The sequence below is a fragment of the Photinus pyralis genome, unplaced genomic scaffold, assembly GCF_008802855.1.
Source record: "Photinus pyralis isolate 1611_PpyrPB1 unplaced genomic scaffold, Ppyr1.3 Ppyr1.4_LG2, whole genome shotgun sequence".
In the NCBI taxonomy this organism is placed as follows: domain Eukaryota; kingdom Metazoa; phylum Arthropoda; class Insecta; order Coleoptera; family Lampyridae; genus Photinus; species Photinus pyralis.
In genome coordinates, this window is record NW_022170403.1 from 47,436,480 (window position 1) to 47,462,408 (window position 25,929).

General features: G+C 34.6%; 2 protein-coding genes and 1 long non-coding RNA gene across 4 annotated transcripts in view; 2 read left to right on the forward strand and 1 right to left on the reverse strand.

Annotated features, from left to right (window-relative positions):
- The window catches only part of LOC116162747, a 115,281-nt gene that overhangs the window by 40,775 nt on the left and 48,577 nt on the right, over positions 1–25,929 (reverse strand). The window lies entirely within an intron of this gene.
- On the forward strand, positions 3,643–4,586 carry LOC116162751. Its single transcript, XR_004143602.1, has 2 exons — positions 3,643–3,772; positions 3,843–4,586. It is a non-coding gene; the product is annotated as an uncharacterized LOC116162751 (long non-coding RNA).
- The window catches only part of LOC116162749, a 36,132-nt gene continuing 33,863 nt past the window's right edge, over positions 23,661–25,929 (forward strand). The window contains exon 1 of the mRNA XM_031476440.1: positions 23,661–23,860. Coding sequence (XP_031332300.1) covers positions 23,803–23,860 — 58 coding nt within the window. The 5' untranslated portion in view covers positions 23,661–23,802. The remainder of the gene's footprint in view (positions 23,861–25,929) is intronic.

The following is a 25,929-nucleotide window of genomic DNA, read 5'->3' on the forward strand; positions in this document are numbered from 1 at the left end:
TCGACGGACTATGCAATTTTTTTTTCAAAATCCGAAGAATTTTCTTAGTTAACAAACGGAATAACTCCCGAAATATAACAAAAAAAATATAACTCTATAATAGGCGAATGTAAAGCTCTCGGAAAGCCGTACATTAAAAAAAATACGCCCAAATCCGATTAATGGTTGACGAGAAATCAGCTTTTGACTATGAAGCCAGTTTTCGAAACAACCAAAAATGATTTTATTTGTCACTCAGTTGTAAACGTTGATTAACAAGACAAAACGCAAACGGGTAAACATCATGTTTAAATGCTACTGACTTGTAAAACTGACAGCTGACCTGTAAAAATTTTACAAGTTAGTAATCTAGTAATTTCATTGGCCAGAATTAGTGCGAAGTCTCTGTTACTAGAATAACATGATATTTTAGACATTTCTGCGAGATCAATTTAAGAACTAATTATTTACGTTTACTATTGTTTACAAATGAGTAACAAATAAAATATTGTACATTATACGCCAGGTAATAGTTTTTACTGGCTCTAGGAGATGACAGGCTCGCCTAACGGCTCGCCAGTCAACTTCTCCTGTCGCCAGTAAAAACTCACTTACCTGACTAATAATGTAAAATACTATTGCAAATCGGGTCGCACCGATGGATTCTTTACAGCGTGAACTTTTTTCATGCTTCTATTTCACCAAAATGAATGATTTTTATTAATCCGAGTGCCAAGGGCCGATTATAGAGTTACTTTTCTTGTTAAATCTCGGAAGCTATTCGATTTGTTAGTTAACTAAAAAAATTCCTCAGTCCGTTGATTTGCAAAAATGATCGGGACAATTATTGGAAAAGATTGTTTTACGGTTCCACTATGTATAAAAAAATTGGGAACGCTTTTGTACTCCTCCAGTTTGAAAGACAAAGCATTCCTTTTTCTACTTGTTTATTTAATTAATCAATGAGTATGAAACCTACGGTGATCTGGTTTGTCATATTGTTTTGTTACCAAATGAAGTTACTAAATACGGATTTTCAAAAAGATCGGATAAATTTTACTTAGTACTAACAAAGTGTTAATTTTCGATATTACTTTTTTACATTTTTCCATAAATAACAATAACAGTTGAAAATGAGCGTTCCGGACCAACTGTATCTTATAGAAAATTTTATTCTAAACAAGTTCATTTCTATTCATTTTTTCCCTCAGAGCAATAGTTAACGAGATATTCGAAGTCAAATGTGAAAAAACACGACATTTTCCCATTTTTTCTTCGTTTTTTGTTTATAACAATATGGTCCGGTCGTTTCCGGCCAGGGGGACTATGATTTTCGGAATCAGCGGATTTCTTTACATAGGATACGCTTGGTGTCGTTGAGTGAAGTGACCACATCCAGCCCAAACCGTAATTTGACTGGACTATATGTCAAAAACGATTTTAAAATAACATTATTTCGAAAAGCATTAGCACTAATGCAAATATTAATTGTGACAGAGCAGTTACACCATGTTAAATGGCCACCTGGTGCGAATTGACATGTTTAATTCCCCATTGGTCCTTTAGTACCGATTTTTTAACCTGTGTGATGAATACTTTACCTGAGAGCATGTCAGGGTTCTTGGAAGCGACTCGACCGCTAATTATTCACGTTTAAACGAATTCTGCTTGTTAACTATTAAAAACCCGTGGACGAGATGTACACTTCCATAGACATGATACATTCCTCTGGCTCGCTGTGCGCTTCGCTATTTACATTAGGCCGAAATGGAACCAACGAAATTTTTGAGATTGGCGTCCCCTTTAAACTAATGGCAAATCAGCATCTTTTGTTTGCACTGCAACTTTCGTCTCGATTAACGGAACGGAACGGAACCATCTTGGTAATGACCCAAGCGTTTTAGATGTGTATGTTTATCGTTCATAACTTGACCCGCGCCTACGATACGTACACAACGGGACACATATAATTTAACTGATATACAAAATTTTGAAAAAATTGAAATACATACAAAGCGGGTTCCTGTTATAATGGTTACTACATACACTAAATCCGAAGCCACGCGACATTCGCAGCAGTGCGTGAACGAACAATGTTTGTTGGCTTCGGTTCATATTAAAAGCAGGAGTGATCTAGAAAGTAACCTCCGTTTTGAACTAATAAGTAAACCACTGAAGATACAAAAATGTTATTATACACATCTTAAAACTACACCTATTTTTTCTACATAGTCGCCTGATCCAAGTATTGATTATCTTTGAACGATGTTTGAAATACCCTATGCCCACACCTCTTCTTCATTGGGGAACTGTAGAGGAACAACAACGCGACGGATTCTTTCCCTGAAATATGATACGTATTCTAGACTTTTCGAGAACGTTCCGTGGTTTTTTCTAGAAATAAGCAAATTGAAACGTGTTTAATGGTAGTTCCAGCATCGTTATCGAACTGATTATTAGTGAAGTTCGCGCTTGTATGTGATAAATTTACATGTTATAAGTTTTAAGACTGCTATAAATTCATTAATAATGAATATTACATAAAGAAGTCACGTAATTAAACTTACGTTACAATATTATGAACAGATTCGATATTTTCCGGAGTAGTCACAGCAGCAGCAGTCACACATACATCATTTTTACAATACACCTTAAGGGGTTGTTTCTGTCCCACCAGATCTGCATGGCTTGTAAAACAAATTTTTTGATTCGGCATTAATTTTACTTTTATTCGAGGTGTGTGCATACAAAATTTCATTTAAATATCTTAAAAAAAAAATTGGTATTGCGCAAATACAAAAGTTAGAATGCGAATGCGCAATTTTTTTTTTCATCTTCCTGAGGTTTAAGGAATATTTACTAATACAGAACACCGGACATTCATACGTTCTTTGTAACAAGGGTTATAAAACAAACCCTTTTTGAAGGTTTGGGCTGTAACCTTTTTGCCCGTTGGTCTACGTAGCTAAAAAACAATAGCGACCTTTCTTATATCCTGAAGAACATGTACATATATCAATTTTCAAAGCGATCGGACGTTTCTACACGTCAAAGTTATCGCGATATTGGAATTTTTATTCGAGTGTTCAAAATCTGATTGTAGATTTGTCATTTTCATAGATCACCAAATATCAAATTACGTTTTTCTATTTTTTTTTCTCACCTTCGTTTAGGGATGCGCCATCTTGGAGTAGGTTTTGAAAAATCAAAGAGGGCACACCCAATATTAAAAAATTAAAATAGAAATTCAATTTCACAATTCACATTTTTAAGGGTAGCTTCCAAACGAAACATTTGCGACCCTCGGTTTACTTGTTTTGGTCCCATCCATCACCCGATTTTTTATAAGCAAGAATAAACGTCTACAATTCACTAATGATATTGTGGTTGTCTATAATCAGGTGTAGAAACGTACGCTTGCTTTCGACAAATACAACCACCTTTGAATATTTTATATTCAAAGCTACTCAAATTTTGAAGTTTATGAACAATGTGAAACTATTCGACATAGTTCCCATCCACAGTCAAACATAACTATGTAAGAGCGTCGCAATGCATTCATTGATGCGACACATTTACCACATGCATTTTTATCAGGACATAATTGGAAGTTTAGAATAATTCAGGGTCAACAGTGTCTAAATATTTAAATTTTGCCACGGTGACAAATGTTTCCATAGTAATTTCTACTAACACGAGCCCCGATTGAATTAACGTAAAGCACAAAATGATGCTAATTGTGAATGAGGTACGTCATAAAAAAACCCATCCATTGCATCAGTGTCCAGTAAGGGTAAGTAAGACATATGAAGTTCCATTAAATTTCACCAAGGTAATTTCTAAGCATTGGGTATTTGTTTTAGGGCATACTTTTCAGATTTTAATAAAAAATTCACAGATTTCGCAATCCATGCCAACCATCAAGAGATATTGGAAATCACAACGTAGAACGCCATATATAAAACACAATTATTTAATCGAATCACTCTTCTGAATAATGAGCCTAGTTTGCATAGACGCAATTATCTCCATTTTTATCATAATTTATTTCCTTCGTTTTGTAGATGAAAATATGTCAACTTTTACCGAATTTTCGCATTTCGTAGCCAACGCCCAACATGCGAAAACGACGTAACATGCGGTTGTAATACTATCAAATTATATTTGCGAGAATTTTAGATTGGAATTAACAAAGCAATTGAGCACTGTTATGTAAGTACCCTATCGACAGTAACCGTGACTTTTCTTCACCTACCGATCACGGTCGAGTACGGTACAATCGTCACTTGATGCAACACCGTTGTCTTTTCGCAGCTTGAACGAAACTCATAACTTTGTACCCATATACCTAGGAAACCAAAAACATCTGTTAAAAAACAATGTTAAAAAAAAGCATTGCATCAAAAAGATCTGACAACTGGGAAGTGCGAGACGAGCAATGGTTGTATGAAGCACCCAAATTTACCTATAGTTATGTTTTAAATTACTTGTTGCAGTGCAACCTAAAGTTAAACTTAACTGATAGACCTAATCATTCAATATTGTGAAAACTTTTTTTAATTTACTACATTGAATTATTTGATGATTAATAAATGCGTTTTATTTTCTCTACCGTGAATTAACCTGATGATGAAGAATAACTATGAAAATGAATAATAAACAAATCAATTAATCAACTAAAGAACAAAACAAAAGTCGATATTCATTTGTCGTAACCGTCCTCTTGAATTTAATAGTCTGAAATGCGTTTCGGAGAAATCTTCATCAACTTTTTTTTCTATGGCTCGTAAAAAAGTACATAGGTACTGTATTAAGGTGCTGCATCTTTTATTACGAATACAGCGATATGCGGCACAAAAAAGTTGGAAACTGTTGGTTTCAGTAGAATGGTGACCCGCGCACCACGCCCCAACCGTGCGAAACTTTTACATTTTCCAAGAAATTTGTCCGATATGTATTTTCACACCGATTTCTCAGAAACGTTTTTCTGGCGTATCTTCGGAAGTAATCGGAATTTTCTGGTTTAAAGCATGATAATAACTCTTAAATTGCGCATCTTCTCTCTAACTTGACCATCGTCATATCTTCTATGGTGTTAGGTTCTTTTCTTACCAAAGATATTTCCGATTTAAATTCCATTTAATAACTGTTTGATTTTTATTCTCGTGTATATTCAATATTCTTACGCCATCTAGGTATTTCCTTTGTAATCCACTAGTTTAAAGAAATTATTCTTGTAGTAGAGTTCTTTTACATAGTTCTTTATGTTTGCCACTTGAGGCGATTCAACTATTATCGATTTTTTATCACGGAGAGCTCAAAAAGTGGAAATGAAAAGGCGTTTTTTTTAATTTTTGTGTACCTGTTCAAATAACATCAGGCAAAAATAAAAACGAAGTTCTTTATTTCGCCGACGGAGGTCGTGCAGAATTTTCTTTAATTCCTTTCGGCGCACGCACGCACAAATTGCGCATTACCTTTTGCTTTGAATAATGATTTTTAGGCTTCTTACTTTTTTTTGGCTTACTTACCCGAATGGATCAACATTACTTACAATTACCTTTGTGACTCCGAGAATTTATTTCTGTTAGTTTGATTACATCGTATCATTCGTATCTTTCAGATTAGCTGCGTTATTTGAGATATTAACTACCACTGCTTTGTAAATTAATTTTTGAAGTTACCGAGACTTTGTCCGAAGCCCATATCTACAATTTTTACTACCTGATTTACATTCTGAATTGGTTAGATAGTATTGCTATCGAATAGAAATTTAGTTATTTGTGCATTGTAAAGCAGTTTTCTTGAAGTTAACGTCCCTTTTATGCTTTTATACATCGATGTTGTAAGGATAATCCGTGGTCGAGTCGAAATTTTGCTTTTAGTTAGTTAACGTAAGTTGAATTATTGAGTTTTAATTACGGTTTAGTATCCGATTTGTCTCAGTGTCACACGTTACAATTGCTTACGCAATATTTCATGTGCCGCGCTATTCACTACCTCTTTTATTTGTTTGTTTGTGTTGTCTGATACAGATTATCAGAAAGCGCCCTTCTCGAGTTAACCGAGACCGTTGCGACCTGTTAAAAAGGTAATTTTTTTTTAATTCTCCGCGACTCCTTGATATAACGTTTGCTTACATACTGGTCTTCGATACAATCGAATTGTAATTACTACTTGTTTTTGATATTCATGTAACGTTGTTTTCTGCCTTTCATACTTTCTCTGACTACGTGTTGATTCCCTATTTACTAAAACTTAATTTAAATTTAAGTATTGACACCGCAGATCTATATTATTAGTGTCTTATTAGTAATATTTTGAGATTATTTATTAAATCACTCTTGATTGTGATGTCAATTATTGTTTATGTTCTATCCCTGTAAACTATTTTATTTCTTTAGCTTTTCAAGACCAGAACAAGAACCTCGATATTCACCCCGACCCACCGCTACTTTGTCTGAGCTTATCGTGTGCTTATCTCAAGGTAATTTTATTACATTTGCCCAAAGATAATGTAACAATGGTGTCGGAGATCCCCATGGTAGACATTCTTATCTTGAACACAGTGTAATGGACAACCGTGGACAACTATCATAAATTACATTTTGCGGCGGCGACTATATCAACAATTTGAAAGTTTCTTGAGTCTGAAACTGTTTTGTCTTTTTTTTAACATTTTGCGTTTATTTCAAGTTGTCGACAGAGGCGTCTGCTTTAGATGTAATCTCCAAGGTGCAACAAAATCGAAATGACAAAATTCAACGTTCCATCGCAACTGGCGCCCTCCAAGTTGGTGTAAATTTGAACTTTCAAGGCATTCTATATTCTAATCTAAGGTCTTAACAAAAGCGATTGTTTTCTACCAACTACCGCCATTCTTTCTGACTCCTTATCAAAAAGGGAGTTGGGAGGTGAGGGGTGGCACTGGTTTCATCCTTCATGGTACTCTAATGAAAGATCTCAACGAAAGGAATTAATTTCTACTAACCATAGCCATCTCATCGACCCCTTATCGTGATCACATATAATTCCTAATATCTTAAGAACAGATTCTTGGACTAGCGTACTCATAAAGGACGATTGGAACGTGTGGACATTAAGAACGAATATCTCGAAAACGGTTAGTCGGAGGAAAGACTCAAAGACAAAATGAATCGTCTGGACAAGACATATCTATTGGTAAAGTGGAAGTGAATGAATAAGAGGGTACTTATAAAGGGTAAGCGGAACGTCTGGACGAAACAGATCTATTGGTGATGCCAAAACTTTCAGTGAAAATATCTGCAGAACGGAATGTCGGAGGAGAGTACTCTCAAAGGACGAAAACATCGCTTAGACGAGACTCATCTACTGGCTATGTAAAAACTTAATTGTGAATATCTCGAAAATGTTGGAGGACAAAAAAAAGGCAATATTTCGAAGAATTTCTATAAGGCCTTGATTCTGCTGGCATTACAACGAGATTTTGAATGTATGCCAGGCGGCCTTTACATGTTTATTTGTAAAGAGTAATTATAATTGTGAAAATAGTGCTAAACCACAATCAATCTGAATACGAGTATGTTGTAATTGTAACCTGTCGCAATTAAACATAAGTACCTAAGAAAGGTCATAAGTACTATTTTGAATTATTAAAATAGTCGATGGAATAAAATGTCATTAATTAAAATTAGTTTTTGTACTCTCCTGTAAAGTTTACTATCATGGTGACAGATTTTGCACTTACGCGTACATGGATACGAATCCAATTCAAGAATGTGTACTTTTTATGTCTGTATACACAAAGCTAAACTGTGTTGTGTTGTGGCAGAGATCGATTACTATCTTAATATTCGATTATCATCGACTAATAAAATTAATCTATTATTTGATCATTTATTGTAATCTAGTCAATATAACCGATTATTTTTAGTACTCAATTATCGATTGTTGGAATGTAAAAATCACCCTGAATTAAAAGAAATACGTATGGGAAGTGGAAACAAGTAATTAATTAATTAATCTATATAATTATAATATACATAGTATACTTTACATATGGTAGATTAATATGCGCAACGACATTAATTAAGGTATTAAATCAAGATTGCCAATTATAGAAACAATGTACTATTCGGTAGCCAAGTTGAAAGAAATCTACTTCTTAATTAGCGGAAATCTTTCGCAAAACGGAAAGGTTTTGTCCTTGTCGGCATAGAATTTGTTATTTCGTAAATGTAGCAAAAGAATTTTAATAGAGCTAGCGTGAGTTGTATGTCAACAAAAAGTAAAAAAGATCGAATCATGTTTGAGAACAAAGAAATCACCTGCCTTAATAATTTGACTTCGGTAATAAATTAGGTAAATTAACTATTATTACTTAATATAGATTCCATAAAAATTAATATGTGCAGTAGGAATTTTTGCACTTGGTATACTCTTCAGCTTAGGCGAAGAATTAAATGAAAAGAATTCCAATAATATGATTGGAATTTATTCACTTTTCGCTTTCAAATTGTTAGCATTGTTAGTAGTGTAAAGAATATTCGTTACACTACGCTGCTAGGTGTGATCAAAGAACCGCAGAAGACATGTATGTACTTATGCAGTTACTACATTTGGGTCAATCAATACAGTACACCTCGCAGTACACGTTACGTCATATCTTGAATAGGAAACTTTATTCTTAATAGAAATCATGACATACAGCTAGCTAGATGATACCAGAAAACAAAGGAACGTACATTAGTAAATACATTAAGATTTTGATCAAATCTCATCCCAAAATATTGTTTCTGGGACCTATATCTAAGCAATCATTCCACTACTCGAGTTACAAAGACTCGTGCTGCCCTAGTGCAATTACAATTTCCAACAATAAAAAATAGTATGCGATTCAAATTGAAAATACTATCAATTTGATGATGCGATTCCCGTTTTGAATACACACTAAAGTGAAGTTGAATATCCTATTCTACCAGAATATTTAATTACATCCGGAGATTCGAAAAGATAATATTTAAAATGTAATGGAATCCAAAATTGGCCAATAGTGCGAAAATAGGTTTCCTTTCCAAAAATTAACCATTTTCAATTAAGAGACAATTAATCTGTTCCATACGTATATATTATGCATCCGGTACCTATACTGTGCAATCGCGATTACGTGAGGGATGCATTTGAAGCGATTAATTAAATTGCCGGTAACTGAAAATACAGACGGCGAGTAATGGAAATTCAGTAATTGGAGAAGGGAAACTGTAAATTTTCTGCGATGCTGTGGATGATATTGTTGCTTCGTAATTACAAAGTGCAAATAGAGTTGGTGTGGAAGCTGAGCAGAGTTATCTCATTACGGGAAAATTAGTTTTAACCACCGAGATTTAATTTTCCTATACTATTGAAGGACGTGGTAAGAAGTGGCAGTGTTGTCTACCTTAACATAATCTGAAAAACTAATTTCATTCAACTCAAATGTAAATTTAGAAATTGTTTGAATCAACTTCCGCGACCCAAATATGTGCAAGTAGTTCATTTTCTTTAATAGGAAATAAATTGATGCTTCTTCCATATACAAGCAACTTATTAAGCAATAATGGCCGGATAGACATCGCCTAATAAAAATGTTATCGCGCAGACGAAATTAATTAAAACATCATATAATTATTGAAAGAATGAGAGCATAACTTACTGAAATGGTAAGTTTTCAATAACGATCAATTTCATACTAAACCTAAAATGAAATGTTGATTTCACTGTACTAATTATGTTTACAAAGTAGTGCAAAATACTTTTGGCACTTTGCTGCTTCAAAGATTTGCAATATCTGGTAGTATTCAGGAAATAGATTAATAGGTACTCGCCTCCGGTCATTTACCAGCTGAAAAATCCCGACGGTCAATTATTCGCCCTCGTCTGGTGAAAATCCCGTGCGGTGAAATGTTCGCTGGTAAAATGCCCGCCATGACGAAATCCCGTCGGTCAATTGCCCGCCGGCCGCTGCTGTGGGGAAAAGATTCCCTGGATATTCTCCTATTTTTGTGATAAGATGCATTTAAATTTTTACGTTACGTTTATGTGCAGCTCGTTACATGTTTTATATTAGCTATATTTTCCTTACATAATTGTATATTTATACAAGATGTAGTTAATAGTTTCAATCATTTTCCTTCATTTTTGCAAATAAGTCATATTTTATTATTTATCTATCTGGTTTTTCATAATAAATAATAAAAGAAAAATGCCATTAGAAAACAATACTTCGATCGTGTTGACGGAATGAATGCTTTTGAAACTGGAAAATGGAAAGCAGCACTATACTCACATGATACTCTTCACGTAAGGCTGTTGAGTGCCTGTTATGGAATTGCCATGATAATTTATTTATTCGTGTCTATGAACTTGTAACCACAAATGTATCGAAGTGCACCCCGAGAATACCCAAAAGCTTCCAAAGAATTCCAAATTTATTTCCCAAGAATTGCTAGACATACTACCTAAAATTGGTGTAGAGCATACAAAAGGCACCGTGAAAATAATAATTGATGACTTTCGACCGAGATGGTGACGGTAATGGTTTTTCCTCTGGTGTGGCACTACCCTCCATAACCGCCTATATCATAGCCCCGGGTTTTCAATTTTAGAGAGTAAGTTAACCCTACGGACGAGAAGGCTGCATTCGAACTTGATTCCCCATTTTGTAGTCTGGTGCTCTAATCACCAGGCCACTCCGTCAGTAGTCTTTAGGAAATCTTGGGTATTCTTTGAACTGGGTATTCGATGGTACACAATTTTCACTATGTGACAACCCTTCGGTTTGTTCTATGTGGCATGTCATGAATTTTGCAAACTACACTGCATTTTTGTTGATATATGATTTTGTTGATATATGGTGTAGTCGATTCAACGCAAAGGTGTCAAAAAAGTCTATTTCAAAATGTATAAAGTGTTGCGGCCTGTAAATCGACGTTGTAATAAAACTATACAACAAAAAATTTATTTCCAAGAAAATCGGTAAAGGTAGAACCCCGTCCCCGTTTCTGAAAATTCGAATTAAATAGCAATGGGGCTGCTAATTGATTTGTGCCACTCAGCACACTCGTAGCACAATGCAGCACCACATCGTTTAATCAGTTTTTAGCATGTTGTGGTTACAGTGCGAAGTTGTAATCCCATTTTGAAAAACTTGATTTTTGTGAATACCCGTATGGCACAAATTTTATTTCAATCAGTAAAATACAGCACAACATCATAAATTGCACTTCGATACATTTGTGGTTAGAAGTTCATAGACACTATTTATTCACTATAGTCGCGTGAAGTGATTAATTAATTTTGGAATTTTTCGACATACTAAATCTCTAGATTTTTTATTTCATTTCATTTTCTACCGTATGAATTTTATCTTGGACACCCTGTATCTCATATTAAATCATACCTCTTATTCATTGTTGACCGGCTTCAATTTTAGTTTCCATTGCTTGTTGACCAGCTTCGAATTTAGTTGCCATGGTTTGTTGAACGGCTTCGATTTTATCTTCACCGGTATTCATTTCTTGCATTAATTACAGCAGTTCCACTTTTTTGGTCACCACTACCCGAGCTACTAGCATAAACTTTCACTAATTGTACACCTCGTTGCACACTTAAACCAACCCCACACCTGACATTTATTTACAATTCACTAACAATAAATCTCGCAATAAATTTATATTAGTGTTATAATGGATTCATTTCTAACAGTATTTATCACTTACAATTTACATAACAAGCACATCGAAGATGGAACAGAACTGAAATACGCTACAATTTGCTTGATGATCACTTCCGGTTTAACCCAAACTAACCATAAACATCAAAATTTGAATAGTACACCTCGAAGTTCTTAAAAAAACAATTAGTATTGCATCGATAAGCCAAACACTAAAAGAAGTTGTCAAAACTGAAAAAAAATCCTCTTGGAGCTCTATGATAGTTAAAAAATAGAGCGTATAACAAAACGTTTAATTGATAACGACATCTTTGCCGAGATACGCATTCCCAATACTTATACAAATAGGTAGGCACCGTGAGTAAACGATGGTGGTAAATGCAGGTGTACAGTTAGGTACACGTTTTTACAAGCAAACATAAATAAACTACTAGTGTATATTGGGATGAAGGTTTATTGTTATTGTTCGTTTATTATACCTACCTGTTACATCTGCTTTATAATAGCTAAATATCAAATTAAGTCCAAGTACTTCAACAAAAAACTTTAAATTAGTAGCCAAATGCTATAGCACCAATTTATTTCGATTACGTAGAATCACTAAACAGCGTACATTACGGATGTGACACAAAACTATAAATCTAACCTAACTTCTTCTAACACGATCACCATAAATGTAAGAAATTTGTCTCTTGGGCATTACGGTAAAGCAATTGGACGTCTTATTACTGCCGATAAATTGATAATACGATTAAATAATTAATAATGCTATGATTTTGTGTATATTTCATTGAGTATGAGATAAGTTTTCAACCAAACTGTAAAGTTATTTTGTGACAATTCAACATTCAAATGATGCGTTGGAGTTCAGTGACAGTTTTCACACAAAACTGTCGAGAATTTTCCTTGCACTTAACGTATTAATGTCGAAATTGGACACATACCTAGCATCCTATTGCGTTGTGCTATAAAAATTCTTTCACATACAATACCCTCTAACGAACCACGCAGACTAGGGATTTGCAAAAAATGAGTCTATTACAAAAACTCTTGTAATCACGTACATAATCTCGAAGCATGGTAGTATGATTTGCATTTTAACCTATATGAAATATGTCATGAGAATTTCAATAATTTCCCCAGAGCAACAAAAGTCGATAATGCCTAATTCGGATACCGCACACTTCCGGATACGACCCTAGAATAATATTTGCGTAGAAATGCATTATTTGCACCGTGGAGGACCGTTTGTTAGCGCATTTTTGCAAATTTATTTTTGTTTAAAATACATGAATAGTAATCCTTGAAAACTGGAAAATAACAAGAGAGACGCATTTGAAACGCAGATATACGGAGTCGGAACTCGGGAGTAGCGCACCATTGCTGAATTGTCCTAGGAAACTGTTTACAGTGGAAGTTGCAGGAATCATAGATCATCATAGAAATACACAGTTGAGAAAAGAACTGTAGGAACCCAATTTGGGGTGTTGCCCAAATCTAAGCTTTCTATAGCCAAAATGATTTTCCAAAACTCTAGCATTCTTTGGGGGTAAGAGGTAACACACATTATGTCATTATAAAAAAACCACACAACGCAAACTGGAATATTAATTGATAAATTCCACCAAGTTAGCTACTATGCACTAAAAATATAGTGGTAGTGGGCCTTCGATCAGCAACAGTAGTGTTGAACTCGAATATTTAACGTTAATAATTTGTTATTATGCTTGGGTTGGATTTAACAATTACGTAATTAGTCTACCAGATGCCGTAGATAATAAGTATAGTAATTATTGTATTTAGATTGCAAAAGGAAGGAATTCGCAAAATAATGCTATAATAGGTTGATCTCTAATCTTAGAAAGTAATATAAAAATCGTATTATTAAATATAATTTCTTACATCAGGCGATTACACATTGATTATCATGTACTGTGTAAGTTGTATGCATGCGTAATAATTAACGCCGTCCAATGGAGGCATCGCGAAATTATGTAGAGATGTACTCTACCCATTGCTTTTAGAACGCTCGGCCAAGTAAACTTTCTCATTAAAGATGATTAAATGTAATAGCTAATAGCTCGGCTAATAGCTTACTACCAACATTGTTATGTATGTCGCTGCATTTGTGTTTTACCCACGGTGACTTTAAATGATTTTACCATACTTTACAAAAGAAGACAATTTTTTTTATCCCTTTCGTCCAAGTCATACGGGTGTTACAAAAATTGTGGGCTGAATATATGCACCTTTTTGCGGAGAATATTATCAGAATTTCCATAGATGTAGAAGATACAGGCTACTACTTTTCTAATTCATATATTGGATTTTTACGGAATGAAATAGAGGACAAAAAAGAAAAATAATGACGTGTCATACACATAAATTTACAAGAAAATTTTAAAAACCAAAGGATTACATTCATTTCTTAACAAACCAAACTAGATCTTACTGAACCAACATGGCTATGACGGCAATGCATTCGAATGAATTTCTTTTTTGTTCTCTATCTCATTCTGTAAAGATCCAATGTGGCGCCCATAAGAAATTAGTAGGCTCTAGCTTCTACATCTAACGTTGTGGAAATTCTGATAACAGATTCAGATTTTCTTTAAAAAAAGTGCCCAGAGAAGGTGCTAACGGAAACCGTCGTTTTCCGACCGTTTAAGCTAGGGAAAATAAAAACGAAATTTGACATTTTCAGTTTTTCTGTGAAATCTCAGTTAATCTTACAGATTTTTTCAAAAATTTCAAAACTTTTTTGGACTCCTAGTACCTTGAAACGTAAAGATCCCCTGAAATCTCAAAATCGAAATTGGAAGTGATTTCAACAACCTCTCACCTTTTTATTGGCGAGGTTAAAATTAAAAAGTTCAAGTAGCTATAGCTCATTTAGGAGTCACTTTCGGAGACATGTTTATTTAAATATTTTTTAAATTTTTAGACGTAGAAACCAGTTCCATATAGTCAGCCCACAATTTTGATAATACCTTGTATACTATCTAACGTAGACATATACAGAGTGTAGCACCTAAGACCCAATCTTGCTGTATTCCAGTGGCGTGTCAAACTTACGTTTTGTTAATGGACCACCTCATATTTTATTACAGTATTCGAAAAGCACTTATTTTTTATGAAACATTACCCTTAACTTTAGCGCTTTCATATTTTTTTTTACATTTTAAATGGCCCCCTTCTAAATAAGATATAGTGCCGGATAGCAAAAAATACAAAATTTCCACTGATACAAAAAAAACCACACAATTCATGGGAAAATTTCAGAGAAAAAAACCAGTCAGCACGCAAATTAGTAGAAAAACATTCTTTCTCGAACCCATCTTTAAAAAATTACAACAAATATAGTTAATGGTGGGTTTATGCAATGATTATCATTAGTTCGCTATCAAAAATTATCAAGAAATAGCCGAGGAAATAGCCAATAAAAACAAAGGTTTATTATAGCCCGTTGCTAACCAACGAAACTATCCTGCGCCTAGTGAACTAATGATAATGATTGTAAAGGGTTTTCCAATAAGAGGTGTTATTTTAATATTAAAAGGAAAATGCAATTTTTTAAGATAAATGATCGGATATTTATTACACTATAAAGAGGAAGGTATGCCGTTAATAATAGAAAATAACATCAGCTAAATGACCACCATGACCAGGCCTACAGGACCATATCTTTTTCATGAAATTTTCCATAACCAAATCGCAAAGTGGCTGCCCTATGTCCTCGATAGCCTCACGAATTCCATCTTTGAGGTCTTGGATCGATGGCTGTTGGCATAGACCTTGTCTTTCAGATGACCCCAAAGGAAGAAATCGCAAGGTGTCATATCACAAGATCTCAGTGGCCAATTGTGATCACCTCTTCGAGAGATGACACGGCCCGGAAACTTTACCGTAAAAGATCAATGGTTTCGTTGTTTGTGTTTGTGTTGAAGCGTGTATCGTTCGATTTTTATTAATGGCGTAGTTTCTACTTGTCTAATGTCAAAAAATGACAGCTTCAAAACTGACATCTACCAAAATAGCGGGCTATTCAAAATAACACCTCTTATTGGAAAACCCGTTATATACCCACCATAACAAGTTGCTTATCAACAAAAATGTTGAGAAGATTTACTAAAGGGAAAATATGCACAAACAAACGCAAACTTAGCAAATAACATCAAATGACCTTTCCGTTGGTAGCATAATCGCAACTTGGGCTCGTAGGGCTTAAGGACTTCAGGTGGTACATCACGGAAAGCCGCATGAATTCTCTCATGCATGTCCTCAGCAGTATATTACCGTCTTGTAGACCTCATTCTTCTACAGGGACATTTCCAAGAGTTTTACCAAAAAACCTTAAATAGCGATTATCGTCTAAGAGCCCCTCGAAGAAGTAAGGACCCAGAAGGTATCCGAGTCTGCCACCCCACCGTGTTTGCTGGTGATGTGCAATTCTTATGGGATGCGAGTTTTCTTCGGCCTAACAATGGAGGTTGTGGGCATGGATGGCGCCATAATAAAGTGAGAAAGAAAGAACATAAAGCGGTTTATTATGCTGACGTTCATACTAGGCACATTTGAAATTCTTACTGATCTTGTGCATTAACAAATGTGTTTTAAAATTGGATTTAGACTTGGTGATAAAATCACACCGGCCACATTTTAAATCCTGACCGGACCCATGTCTTGGTGCTTTAAGACTGGACTTACGTTTGGTGACGAAAGCGCACTGGGCTCCTTGGTGACCTTTTATGTTACTAAATGTGGTTTAAATTACATTTATCATTAGTTGCATAGTCACACTGGACACATATTAAATTCTTGATAGTTTTGCGTTTTTTACATGAACTTACGTCTCCGTTTATCATTTTTCCTGTATGATGCTGTTGCAGTGCATTTGTATTATGCCAAAAAAAAAACAATCCGTCTTTTTGTACTCGAATTAAAAATTGTAAAACACGGGCTGTGGATCTGATGTGTTCTATTAGGATATCTCTCAGCGGACATATGACATTGTGCGAAGGTCAATAAAAATTTTCGATAAGTACCCAAAAAATTATGTGACCGTGGAAGAGGTCTTAGTGTGTGGCCTTGCTTCAAAGCATAGCCGCCGACCGGTGGGATTTAATTTATCTAAAAAAAAATCGAACGGTCAAATTTTGCAGAAGTTAAGGGTACAACATGTTACATTAAGTACTTTTCGAGTACTTTCCAAATCTGCAATAAAATATGGAGTGTTCCATTAAAAAAAAAAGGGAATCAGAAATATTTTAGAAACATCGCGACCGTAGTTCCAGATTTTTTCGTTATATTTTATGGTAAACGAATTATGATCCGAGATGCTACACCCTGTATAGTAAAATCCGTTAAGAAACAACAGGAAATCATGAAGGAGAACTATCGAACTTCATAATATGTAACGCAACCATAATAATAAACGGTTACGAATAAAAACCATTTGCAGTGAAGGTGACGCATATCCGACCAAGTTGTATACTAATTTACGTCGGTTTTGTAAACCGCCATAAAACCGGGGAAAATGCTGGAAGCTATCTACAACTGAAATCCGCTGTAACGTCTACAAATTGTAGGAGTTGGGCAATACCCGTTTAGAAAAACGGAAAAGATTGCATGGCATTACATTCTTTTCTTTTTTTAAGTTTACTGGAAACATTGTTTATCGTTGCATATGGAAGACAATAAAAAAAATTGGTCGTGTTGTGTTAGCACACGCCAAGTTCGTTAATTAAATTTAATTGCAGTTTTAAACAATTGAAATTGTGAGTAAGTGCAAATGAAATAAATACAAAAAATTACTACAGCACAAAAAATGAGAAACAAATGAGCTTGTATCGTAACGTAGTTATTAAATGAAATGGAAGAGTGGACATAAAGGGTTACCTGTAGTCTGAGGCCGATGGAATATCGGGCAGACATACGTAGTATCGTTTTATCGCCAACATTGATTTTTTGTTCAATGAAATTTTTTCAAAAACACCGTTTTCGGGATAGGTAAATCGAATTCAAAAACTTTTTGGGTTTTCTCAAAATTGCCCCACGGTACCATCCCGGATTTTTGGAGGTAAGCTTTTCTAAGGTTACTTTAACGATTTATGCAAAAAAGTTTCAAGGTATTTTTTGCCAAAAACGGCACTTTATCGTGCCAGATTGACCGTACTATTACTTTCGGCGAGATAGCCAACAGTGGAATGCCGCTCATGCGCATTGAGTTGTCAGTATAATTGACATTACCTTCAGTGGCGTGTTATTTCCGTAGAACATAACGTTTACGGTGTTATTACAGTGGAGTCGATTTTACAAAAGTAATATGTATTACAATGCTGTGTTTAATGTGTGGGGGGATGTGGTACTACAGAAAGTGCAATTTCATTCTATGGGTAAGTATGGGTAAGAATATGTACCTACTTCTTAATTTAGTATAAAGTTACCCCTTTTGCGCCACCTATGGTTTTCAGTTGTTTACATTCGGAAGCTATTGCGCATGTGCGGTGTTCTACTTACGTTGCAAAATATAACTCTCGCCAGGAAAGATTGCCGGTCACAGAACACTTCATCCCGATCTACAACCTCTGTTCTTCGTAAGGTGCTAGCGACTTCCGGGATAGTATCGTGTCAATGTTGAACGGAAAGACTTTTTGTTCAACATTAGCACGATCCTATTCCAGAAGTCCCTCGCATCTTAATAAAAACAAAGACTGACACAAGGTGTGCTGTGACCGGCAATCTTTCCTGGCGAGAGTTATATGTCTCTGTCTGTGTTCAGTGTTAGATATGTTGGCACAGATACTTTTCAATGAAAGTAAATGGGAGAGTGTATGTATGTATACAGTGCGTTAGAGATAAGAGGGTCACCTCAATATCTCGTTTATTTGGTGAGATACCAAAAATTTGTCAAATATAATTTTATATGTAACATTATAATCTATCTGATCGCGTCTTCAAACTTCCAGTGTCACTTCCGGTTTAAAAATCCGGGTTAACATTAATTTGTTATTATCGTAACGGGCCCTTGTCTGCCATTAGCGCTTGTTACAGTGCTAGTGGTTAAATTGTTTTAAAAAAAAATGGATAAATCGTACTCAAATTTGCACAGCCTTAAATTTGAACCGTCATTATATTACCGTTCGTATAGATTTTCCAACCATTCGTTCGATTGTTATTGATATCTCTAAGATGTTTCTATAGTAAAAGCCAAAGTGGTTTTAATAAACTTGCTATAAACACCTACACAACTTCCTACTATTTGATTAATACTCTCTGGTAATTATAAATCCTATATAGCACAATCAATTTACATTTATAGCAACTATGCGTTGAATTACTTCCTTTTCACACATTATGATATTGCAATCAGGAGGTAAAAATCTTGATCGTTAAATTTCTTTCCATTTCACAACACTCTGAATAAAACAATTTATAGTTTATTAGATAATATCTTTAGGAATTAACGAATACATGTACAAGATGTTCCAAAAAAGCTACTTTATTTGTAATACAGGGTTTAGCGCTTTTAAGTGTATTCACATTTTAGAACCATTATCAAGCCCCTCGACTTTTTTCTGGAGGAATTAGTAAAGTGACAAGTGGAGTACCGAAAAAATAGTCAACAATGTTCGCATTAAATTAAAGTTGCGAGTAAAAAGTTTTTTATTGGGCAATATTTTGCTAATTTTTCACACCACGAGCACGAGCCAAAGGTCCAGTTATTAAATGATAAATTCCAGGGACTTGGCAATTAAAAAAGTCACGGAATATCCCTAGAATTAAAATTTTTAGATTCGTTTAGATAAATCTTATCCTAGCGGAAAAGTATGTAACAACATGACAATATCTGGTGTCATCTTCTTGTCAATAATAGCGTATATGGTTTGTCACGTTCGTATTTATAATTTCAGAGTAGGCGTTGCACCATTATACGGTTTTTCTTCAATTTTGGAATCAAAGAGGCGCGAGTTTGTGTGACCTTAAATAATTCCGATATTCAAAATGATGCTAAAATATTGTGTAGCTATTTTCGTATTCATATATACAAAAAGCAATCAAATTTAATATAGAGTGCGAGATAAGAGGATGACTCTAACTCATAACATCTTTATTTGCCGAGATACGAACAATTTGTCAAATATAATTTTGTATGTGACATTACGACCGATTCTATCGTATATTTAAACTTCCAGTATCAGTTCAGTTTTAACCGGAAATCAATGCAACTTTTGTTTTTCAAATGCAATGCCTATGTTTGTTTAATACTTGAAAAGAATGTGCTTGTACGACAACATAAAACATACAAATGGTTGATATAACAAAATTGAGAAATTCAATATTTAGAAAACTTTTGAAATCTAGCATGCCGTGTGCTGTCAGGATACGCGGTGTCAGTGCACGGGTAGACCGTATCGAGCAAAAGTAAATCTTGAACAAGCTGATGTAGGTCTTTTCTGTGTGATATGGCACACGGCTAGTGTTTCAAAATTTCCGGAAAAATTGGCAACTGGGAAAAATTTGCAACATATAATTTTGTATCTGTTCGCATTTATACCTAAACAAAACTGCATTGGAATACATTTATTAAAGTCACTAGATATAGAAAGTACCGCAATCATCCGCCATTTTTGGGAAAATTTGTTGGCAACTTAAAAAAATTGACAAATAAAATCTGAATAGCTGTCATTTTTTATAACCTAACTTCATAGTACTGTCATGTTTTATAAAAATATATACAGATATCTCCAAACAAGTGGAAAATCCCTAACATTAAAGTTACTAGAATCTGGTAACTTCCGCCATTTTTGGGCAAAAATCATGCGTTCTCTCTCTAACACACGAGCCCAATGGATTGCGGTACTTTCTATATTTAGTGACATTTATGACCTAGCAGTGACATCTACGTGTCTGCGGCCCTGCGAGGGGAAGTTCCTTGTCCTGTTGTGTTAATCCATTATCGACACGCGTATGTGACTGTTTTTTTTATTATTGTCATTTGTGGGAGACATATTTTTGAAATTCGTAATTCTTAATTTTTGGTTTAATAGCAGTGTAAGGGTAAGATGAGTACCTAACACGAGTAGATACCGCATGTTACTGGATATACGCATCCAATTTTTCCTGGCCCCCGAGAAAAAAAGTTTTCCCCCAAATTTTCCTTTTTTTTACCGCCCCCTTAAAACAATACACTTGGCATGCTAGATTTCATAAGTTTTCTAAATATTGGATCACGAATTCCTCCATTTTTTTGTATACGTCAAATAACCAAGATTTTTCAATTATTTTCATTTCGATCTAGATATCCATGAAAATGATAAAAATATATAACAGTAATCATAATAGAAAATTTAATAAGCTGTATATCATGTAATAATGTACAGGGTGTTCCATACAAAAAAGTCGCATTTTTGTTATTATCTGAAACATGCGATGTTGTTTTTTTTATTTAAGATTTGAATTCAGTAGGAAAAATACACAATTTTGGTAATTTAACCGTTTGCAACTGAGAAACTTAGAATAGTTCCGACTTCATTCAAAAGAGACTGTACACACATGTCAATATAAGAAAAGTCATTAGTAACTTTATAAAATTACCGCGGAAAGAGTAACGGAAGCAATGCTCATTGTGACAAATAATAGTAGTATATGTGCCACATTATTATTAAATTTTGAAAGAATACATTTTAGCATACTCTCCAGGTTGTGAAGCTGTCATAAAGGCTGGGTGGTATATCCAGTAGAGGAGTTTGAGGAACATTAATTTAATCAGTCACTGTACCTGTCATCGTACTACTTCTGTGGACCAAGACATGGTGGGTTTAAAAACTAGAGACGAAACAAAGTACATTAGAAAAGGAATAATCAGGTTAAGGAAAATGGCACCAATTATTATTAACGATAACTAAAAGGTTAAAAACATTGGCAGAAATTTGCATTTTGTCAATTTGTTTCCGTTTTGTTCGATAAAAATAAACGTAGTTATTTTTTGGAACAGTACCTACTTGAGAAAAGATAGACACAAAGTAAAGAGGATTTCGCCCTAAGGCGAGTAACTTCAGCGCATTTTCCATGAATGATCAGTGCTTCCCAAAAGGCCATCGCCTTGATAAATAAAGAAGTTGGCACTGACTGCGCATGCGCACATCTAATGTTTGCAATATCAGTTATGTTTGCCTTTAACAGAAGCATCTGTGATTAAAATTTCAAAAAGATATCTCGATAAATAACAGTTGATATTGCGTATCCTGCGCATGCACGCATTAAATCTGATGTTTACAATATGCGATACGTTTGCTTACACTAAAAGCAACTTTGGTTAAAATTTCAAAGAAATATCTCCATAGATAAGAAAGTTGCCATTCCGCAGTCTGCGCATATCTGATTTTTACTATATGCGATATGCCTTCATCAGAAATCTCTGTGGTTAAAATTTCAACAAAATATATTAATAAATAAGGAAGTTGACATTGCGCAGTTTAATTGTCAAGATTTTCCTTGGCTCGGGTGCTAAAGCTATACGCTACCGAATGCAAAAAGAACGAATTTAATATAATAATAATAAAAGAATAAAAATTAAGAAAATAATTAAATTAGTTAGAATATTAATTTTACATAAAATACAGCCGAATGATGGAGGGGGGGGGGGGGGTTAAAATTAGTCTTTGTCGGCTAGTATAAAATGTGGGATGGGAACTCAAAAACAGTTTATGATACACAAAAGGAGGAGTTTAGAATGTTGGGCATAAGGATTGAATCGTCGTTCATTACCTAATTAGCGACGACCAATTTCACATATTCCTTCAAGTGTGAAAGTATTAAATGTTATATGCATAAATAAATTATTCTTGTCGCAATATTAGAGCGCAATGGCTAAATCATGTTGCTCGAGTATCAAATCAAGGCTATACAAACCTCGAACTGTTTTTTTTAAGGAAATAAGAACTAATCGTGTCTAGTTGGATTTATTTGGGAGCAATTGAATCGTGAAGGTGTCAAGGATGATCGATATAATAATAATGAATAAAGAGAGAGATAAACCTGAATGCTTTGTTGTTTTTTTTGTGTCTGCGTGCAGTTGTAAGTAGGCCAAAATCTAGGCGATAAGAAAGTGGTTTAAGAAAAGCACGATAAAATGTCACTTTTCTTATTTTTGATTCATAAACCACGAACATTAATTATAGCAGCTGCTCTTACAGAAAACAGAAGATTAGAATTAGCTATTAGAAATGTTTGCTCTGAATTTTCCTTCTCCATAACCTCGCAACTACCACATTGACTGTAGGTTGAATTAATGAAGTATATTGAGCGCTATTTTTTGCGTACTATTAACCTTAGCAACGTGGTTTGTTTTTTTGCAAACCGCTTTTATATCGAGACGACATACAATTTACAGTAACGTACTGACAAAAACGACCGTCTGGGAAATTTAAGTCAATAATGCTTACCCATAATGGTTGCTAAGTGGGCGCTTTCGCAGATATCGCATAACGAAACGAAACTTACATGTTTAAACGCTTCTAATTATTGGTCACCTTACCTGAAACAAAAGAAAAATTACCACTTACAAAATCCACGGTTTCTCTTTTATTAAAAAATTCACTAGGATACTAAACATCGGTTAGCAATTTACATTACTTGTTTAGTTTCTCCAGCGTACAACGCATTAATAAATAAAATAAAGTAAAAAAGCAACTGCTCCCAATATCTCCTGCATGAATAGGTCAAATAGTTATAAAAATCGGAGAGACTATTAAAGCATTCAATAAGGTGCACATTGTTTAATCAACGGAAGTAGAAGAAAGGTTTCCCGCCTGTCACTTTCACTCTTCTACCCCAAGACAATGTTACATCTTCTGACCTTATCAAGGTAACATCTTTCGATGTGATTCTGTGACATTGTACGATATAGTTACGTGATCGGTGGGGATGACCGTTATGGCAGGGATACTTTCCAAGAGGTGTATTTACTTTCTTTGTGATATCTTGTTAGTATGTTACTACTTACTATAAACATAGTTTAACATTATACAAGCACATTATTTAAAAAATTGTACGGGAATTGACAGTTGACACGGTTTTTTGTTTGTGACTGTTCGTATAATAATGTGAAAAAGTGAAAATAAAACAAAATGTTTAAACAGATCGATTTGTTATTGAGATCCAATGTAACACTTATAATAATACTAGGTGAGTAACAATTGTTTTACAACTCATTGATTGATGGCAATGTGAATAATGCCAATTTCAAATTGGGGGTAATGTGTCAATAAATTAATCGATTACATAAGAGCTTTTGTTGAACTGATTGATTGTATTCCCTCAAATAGTTTTCAATACAAAATCCAATAGCTTCAGAATTCTAGAATACATGTTATACCAAAAAAAGCAAGTTCAAATGCAATAGGTACCGTATACAACAATTTTATTTGGGGCTGCTACATGTGATTGATCCAAATTTCAATAATTCAATTGATGGTTGGAAGAAAATTAACAAAATTTTTCGTTAGTTACAATACAAAAATTTGACTGTAAATGACACAAAAAACTTTCGCGTTCAAAGTAGATTAATTTGAATTTGACATCCGCTGATTTGCTAATTCACTGCTGAGGTCGCCCTATTCGGCAAACTGCTCGTTTCCTAACCTTGTGAGTTAAGTAATTTATGATCATATAACATTCCGAAATGTTTTGAAAAGCATAAGAAATATTCTGGAATATATTAAGGCGTAATGCTTATTTGTTAACGGACACAGTTGTATTAACTATTAACCTCATCAATAAAAAAATGGGAGGTTATTGAAATCACTCCACGTTTCAATTTAGAGATTTTACCGGATCTTTACGTATGTATATGCGCGTGGCATGATTCTTACAAACAAGGTTCAGGCGGAACTACTCGATCGGTTTGGTTGAAATTGGAAACAGATATTCTTCCATTAAATGGCGTGGAGAGCTGAAAAGCTTTTGGGAGCGATTGGAAAATGGCAACTGACTTTTGGGCAATAAAATCGATATTTATTTAGAACTTATAACTTTGTGAGGAGCAGACCGATTTGGCTGAAATTTTGTAGCAATGTTCTCTCTAATAGTCCTGAAAGCTGAGAAGATTGGAAAATGGGAAATGTCCTTTTGGCTATAAACCTTATAATTATTTAATAAGGTATGAGCAACAAAATTTTGATTGAGAGAAAGCCCAGGAAATTTTAGATCACGTCTAATATTAATTGGTTTGACAGTTCGCGTTAAGAAGTTATTAGTCAGTGAGGTTGTGGACAAAATAATTGGCGAGGTTTCAGCAGCCCCACTGACTGCCATTTTCTATTTGCGGAATGTTCTACGGTACTCTTTCGAAACTGTGTTTTGTACATGCAACGTTTAGATCGAGTTCAAATGGGACTTTGAGAGTTGGTGCATAATTTGCAATGTGACATAATCATCTCAAAGTTCTTTGATAAAGTAAAATCAAACACCACTAAGTTACGATGGGGCATTTCTCGTTTGAAACGTGTTTCTACCCATGAAAGCAGTGCTTTTTTAGGGTGAATAAATGAACCGCCTCAACCAAAAATCGAGAAAAACAGGAAGAACACACATTTTAGACACTAAGCTTCGAGTATGTTTTGCTTTGCCGTTTCCCCAACGAAATTGGGAACGTAAAGTTTGTTTAAATTTGGAAATAATCCCGAAGTAGTTTGGAACATTTTTTTGATATTGCACTAATGAGGAACCTATTACTCTATAAACCATGGCCGTATACACTAGTCTAGAAAACTCGAAAACCTGTTGTTTGAGGGACTCCCTCGCTCAGCTACCAGGTGGCGCATGGATCGAAGTATGTTTTCAGCATAAGGCGCCATATCGTGTCGCCAAAGCCGACTTTCAACGCGACGCGACGACGCAGGTTCGAATCCGGGCGCACCCGTTTTTTTCCTATACCTTCATTAAATTTATGCGAAACGTTGATAGTTATGTCAACTGGAAAAAAATACTACGGGATACTTAATTTACACGAATAGATATGCGGCACAGTTGTAGGCGGAAATTAAAGGCGACGGGAAGGGTTTTAGGTTAAAAACGTCGAAAGCACTGATTTATAAAAATGTAATTTTTTATTTTATCGATTTCTACGGTTTTGAAAAATGGAAAATTATAACTAAAAGTATGAACAGATGCAGTATTTTTTTCTCTAAAAAAAACGTATTTAGACTTTTGCTCTAAAATAATTAGGGGAGCTAGTAATTGACTATAAAGAAATT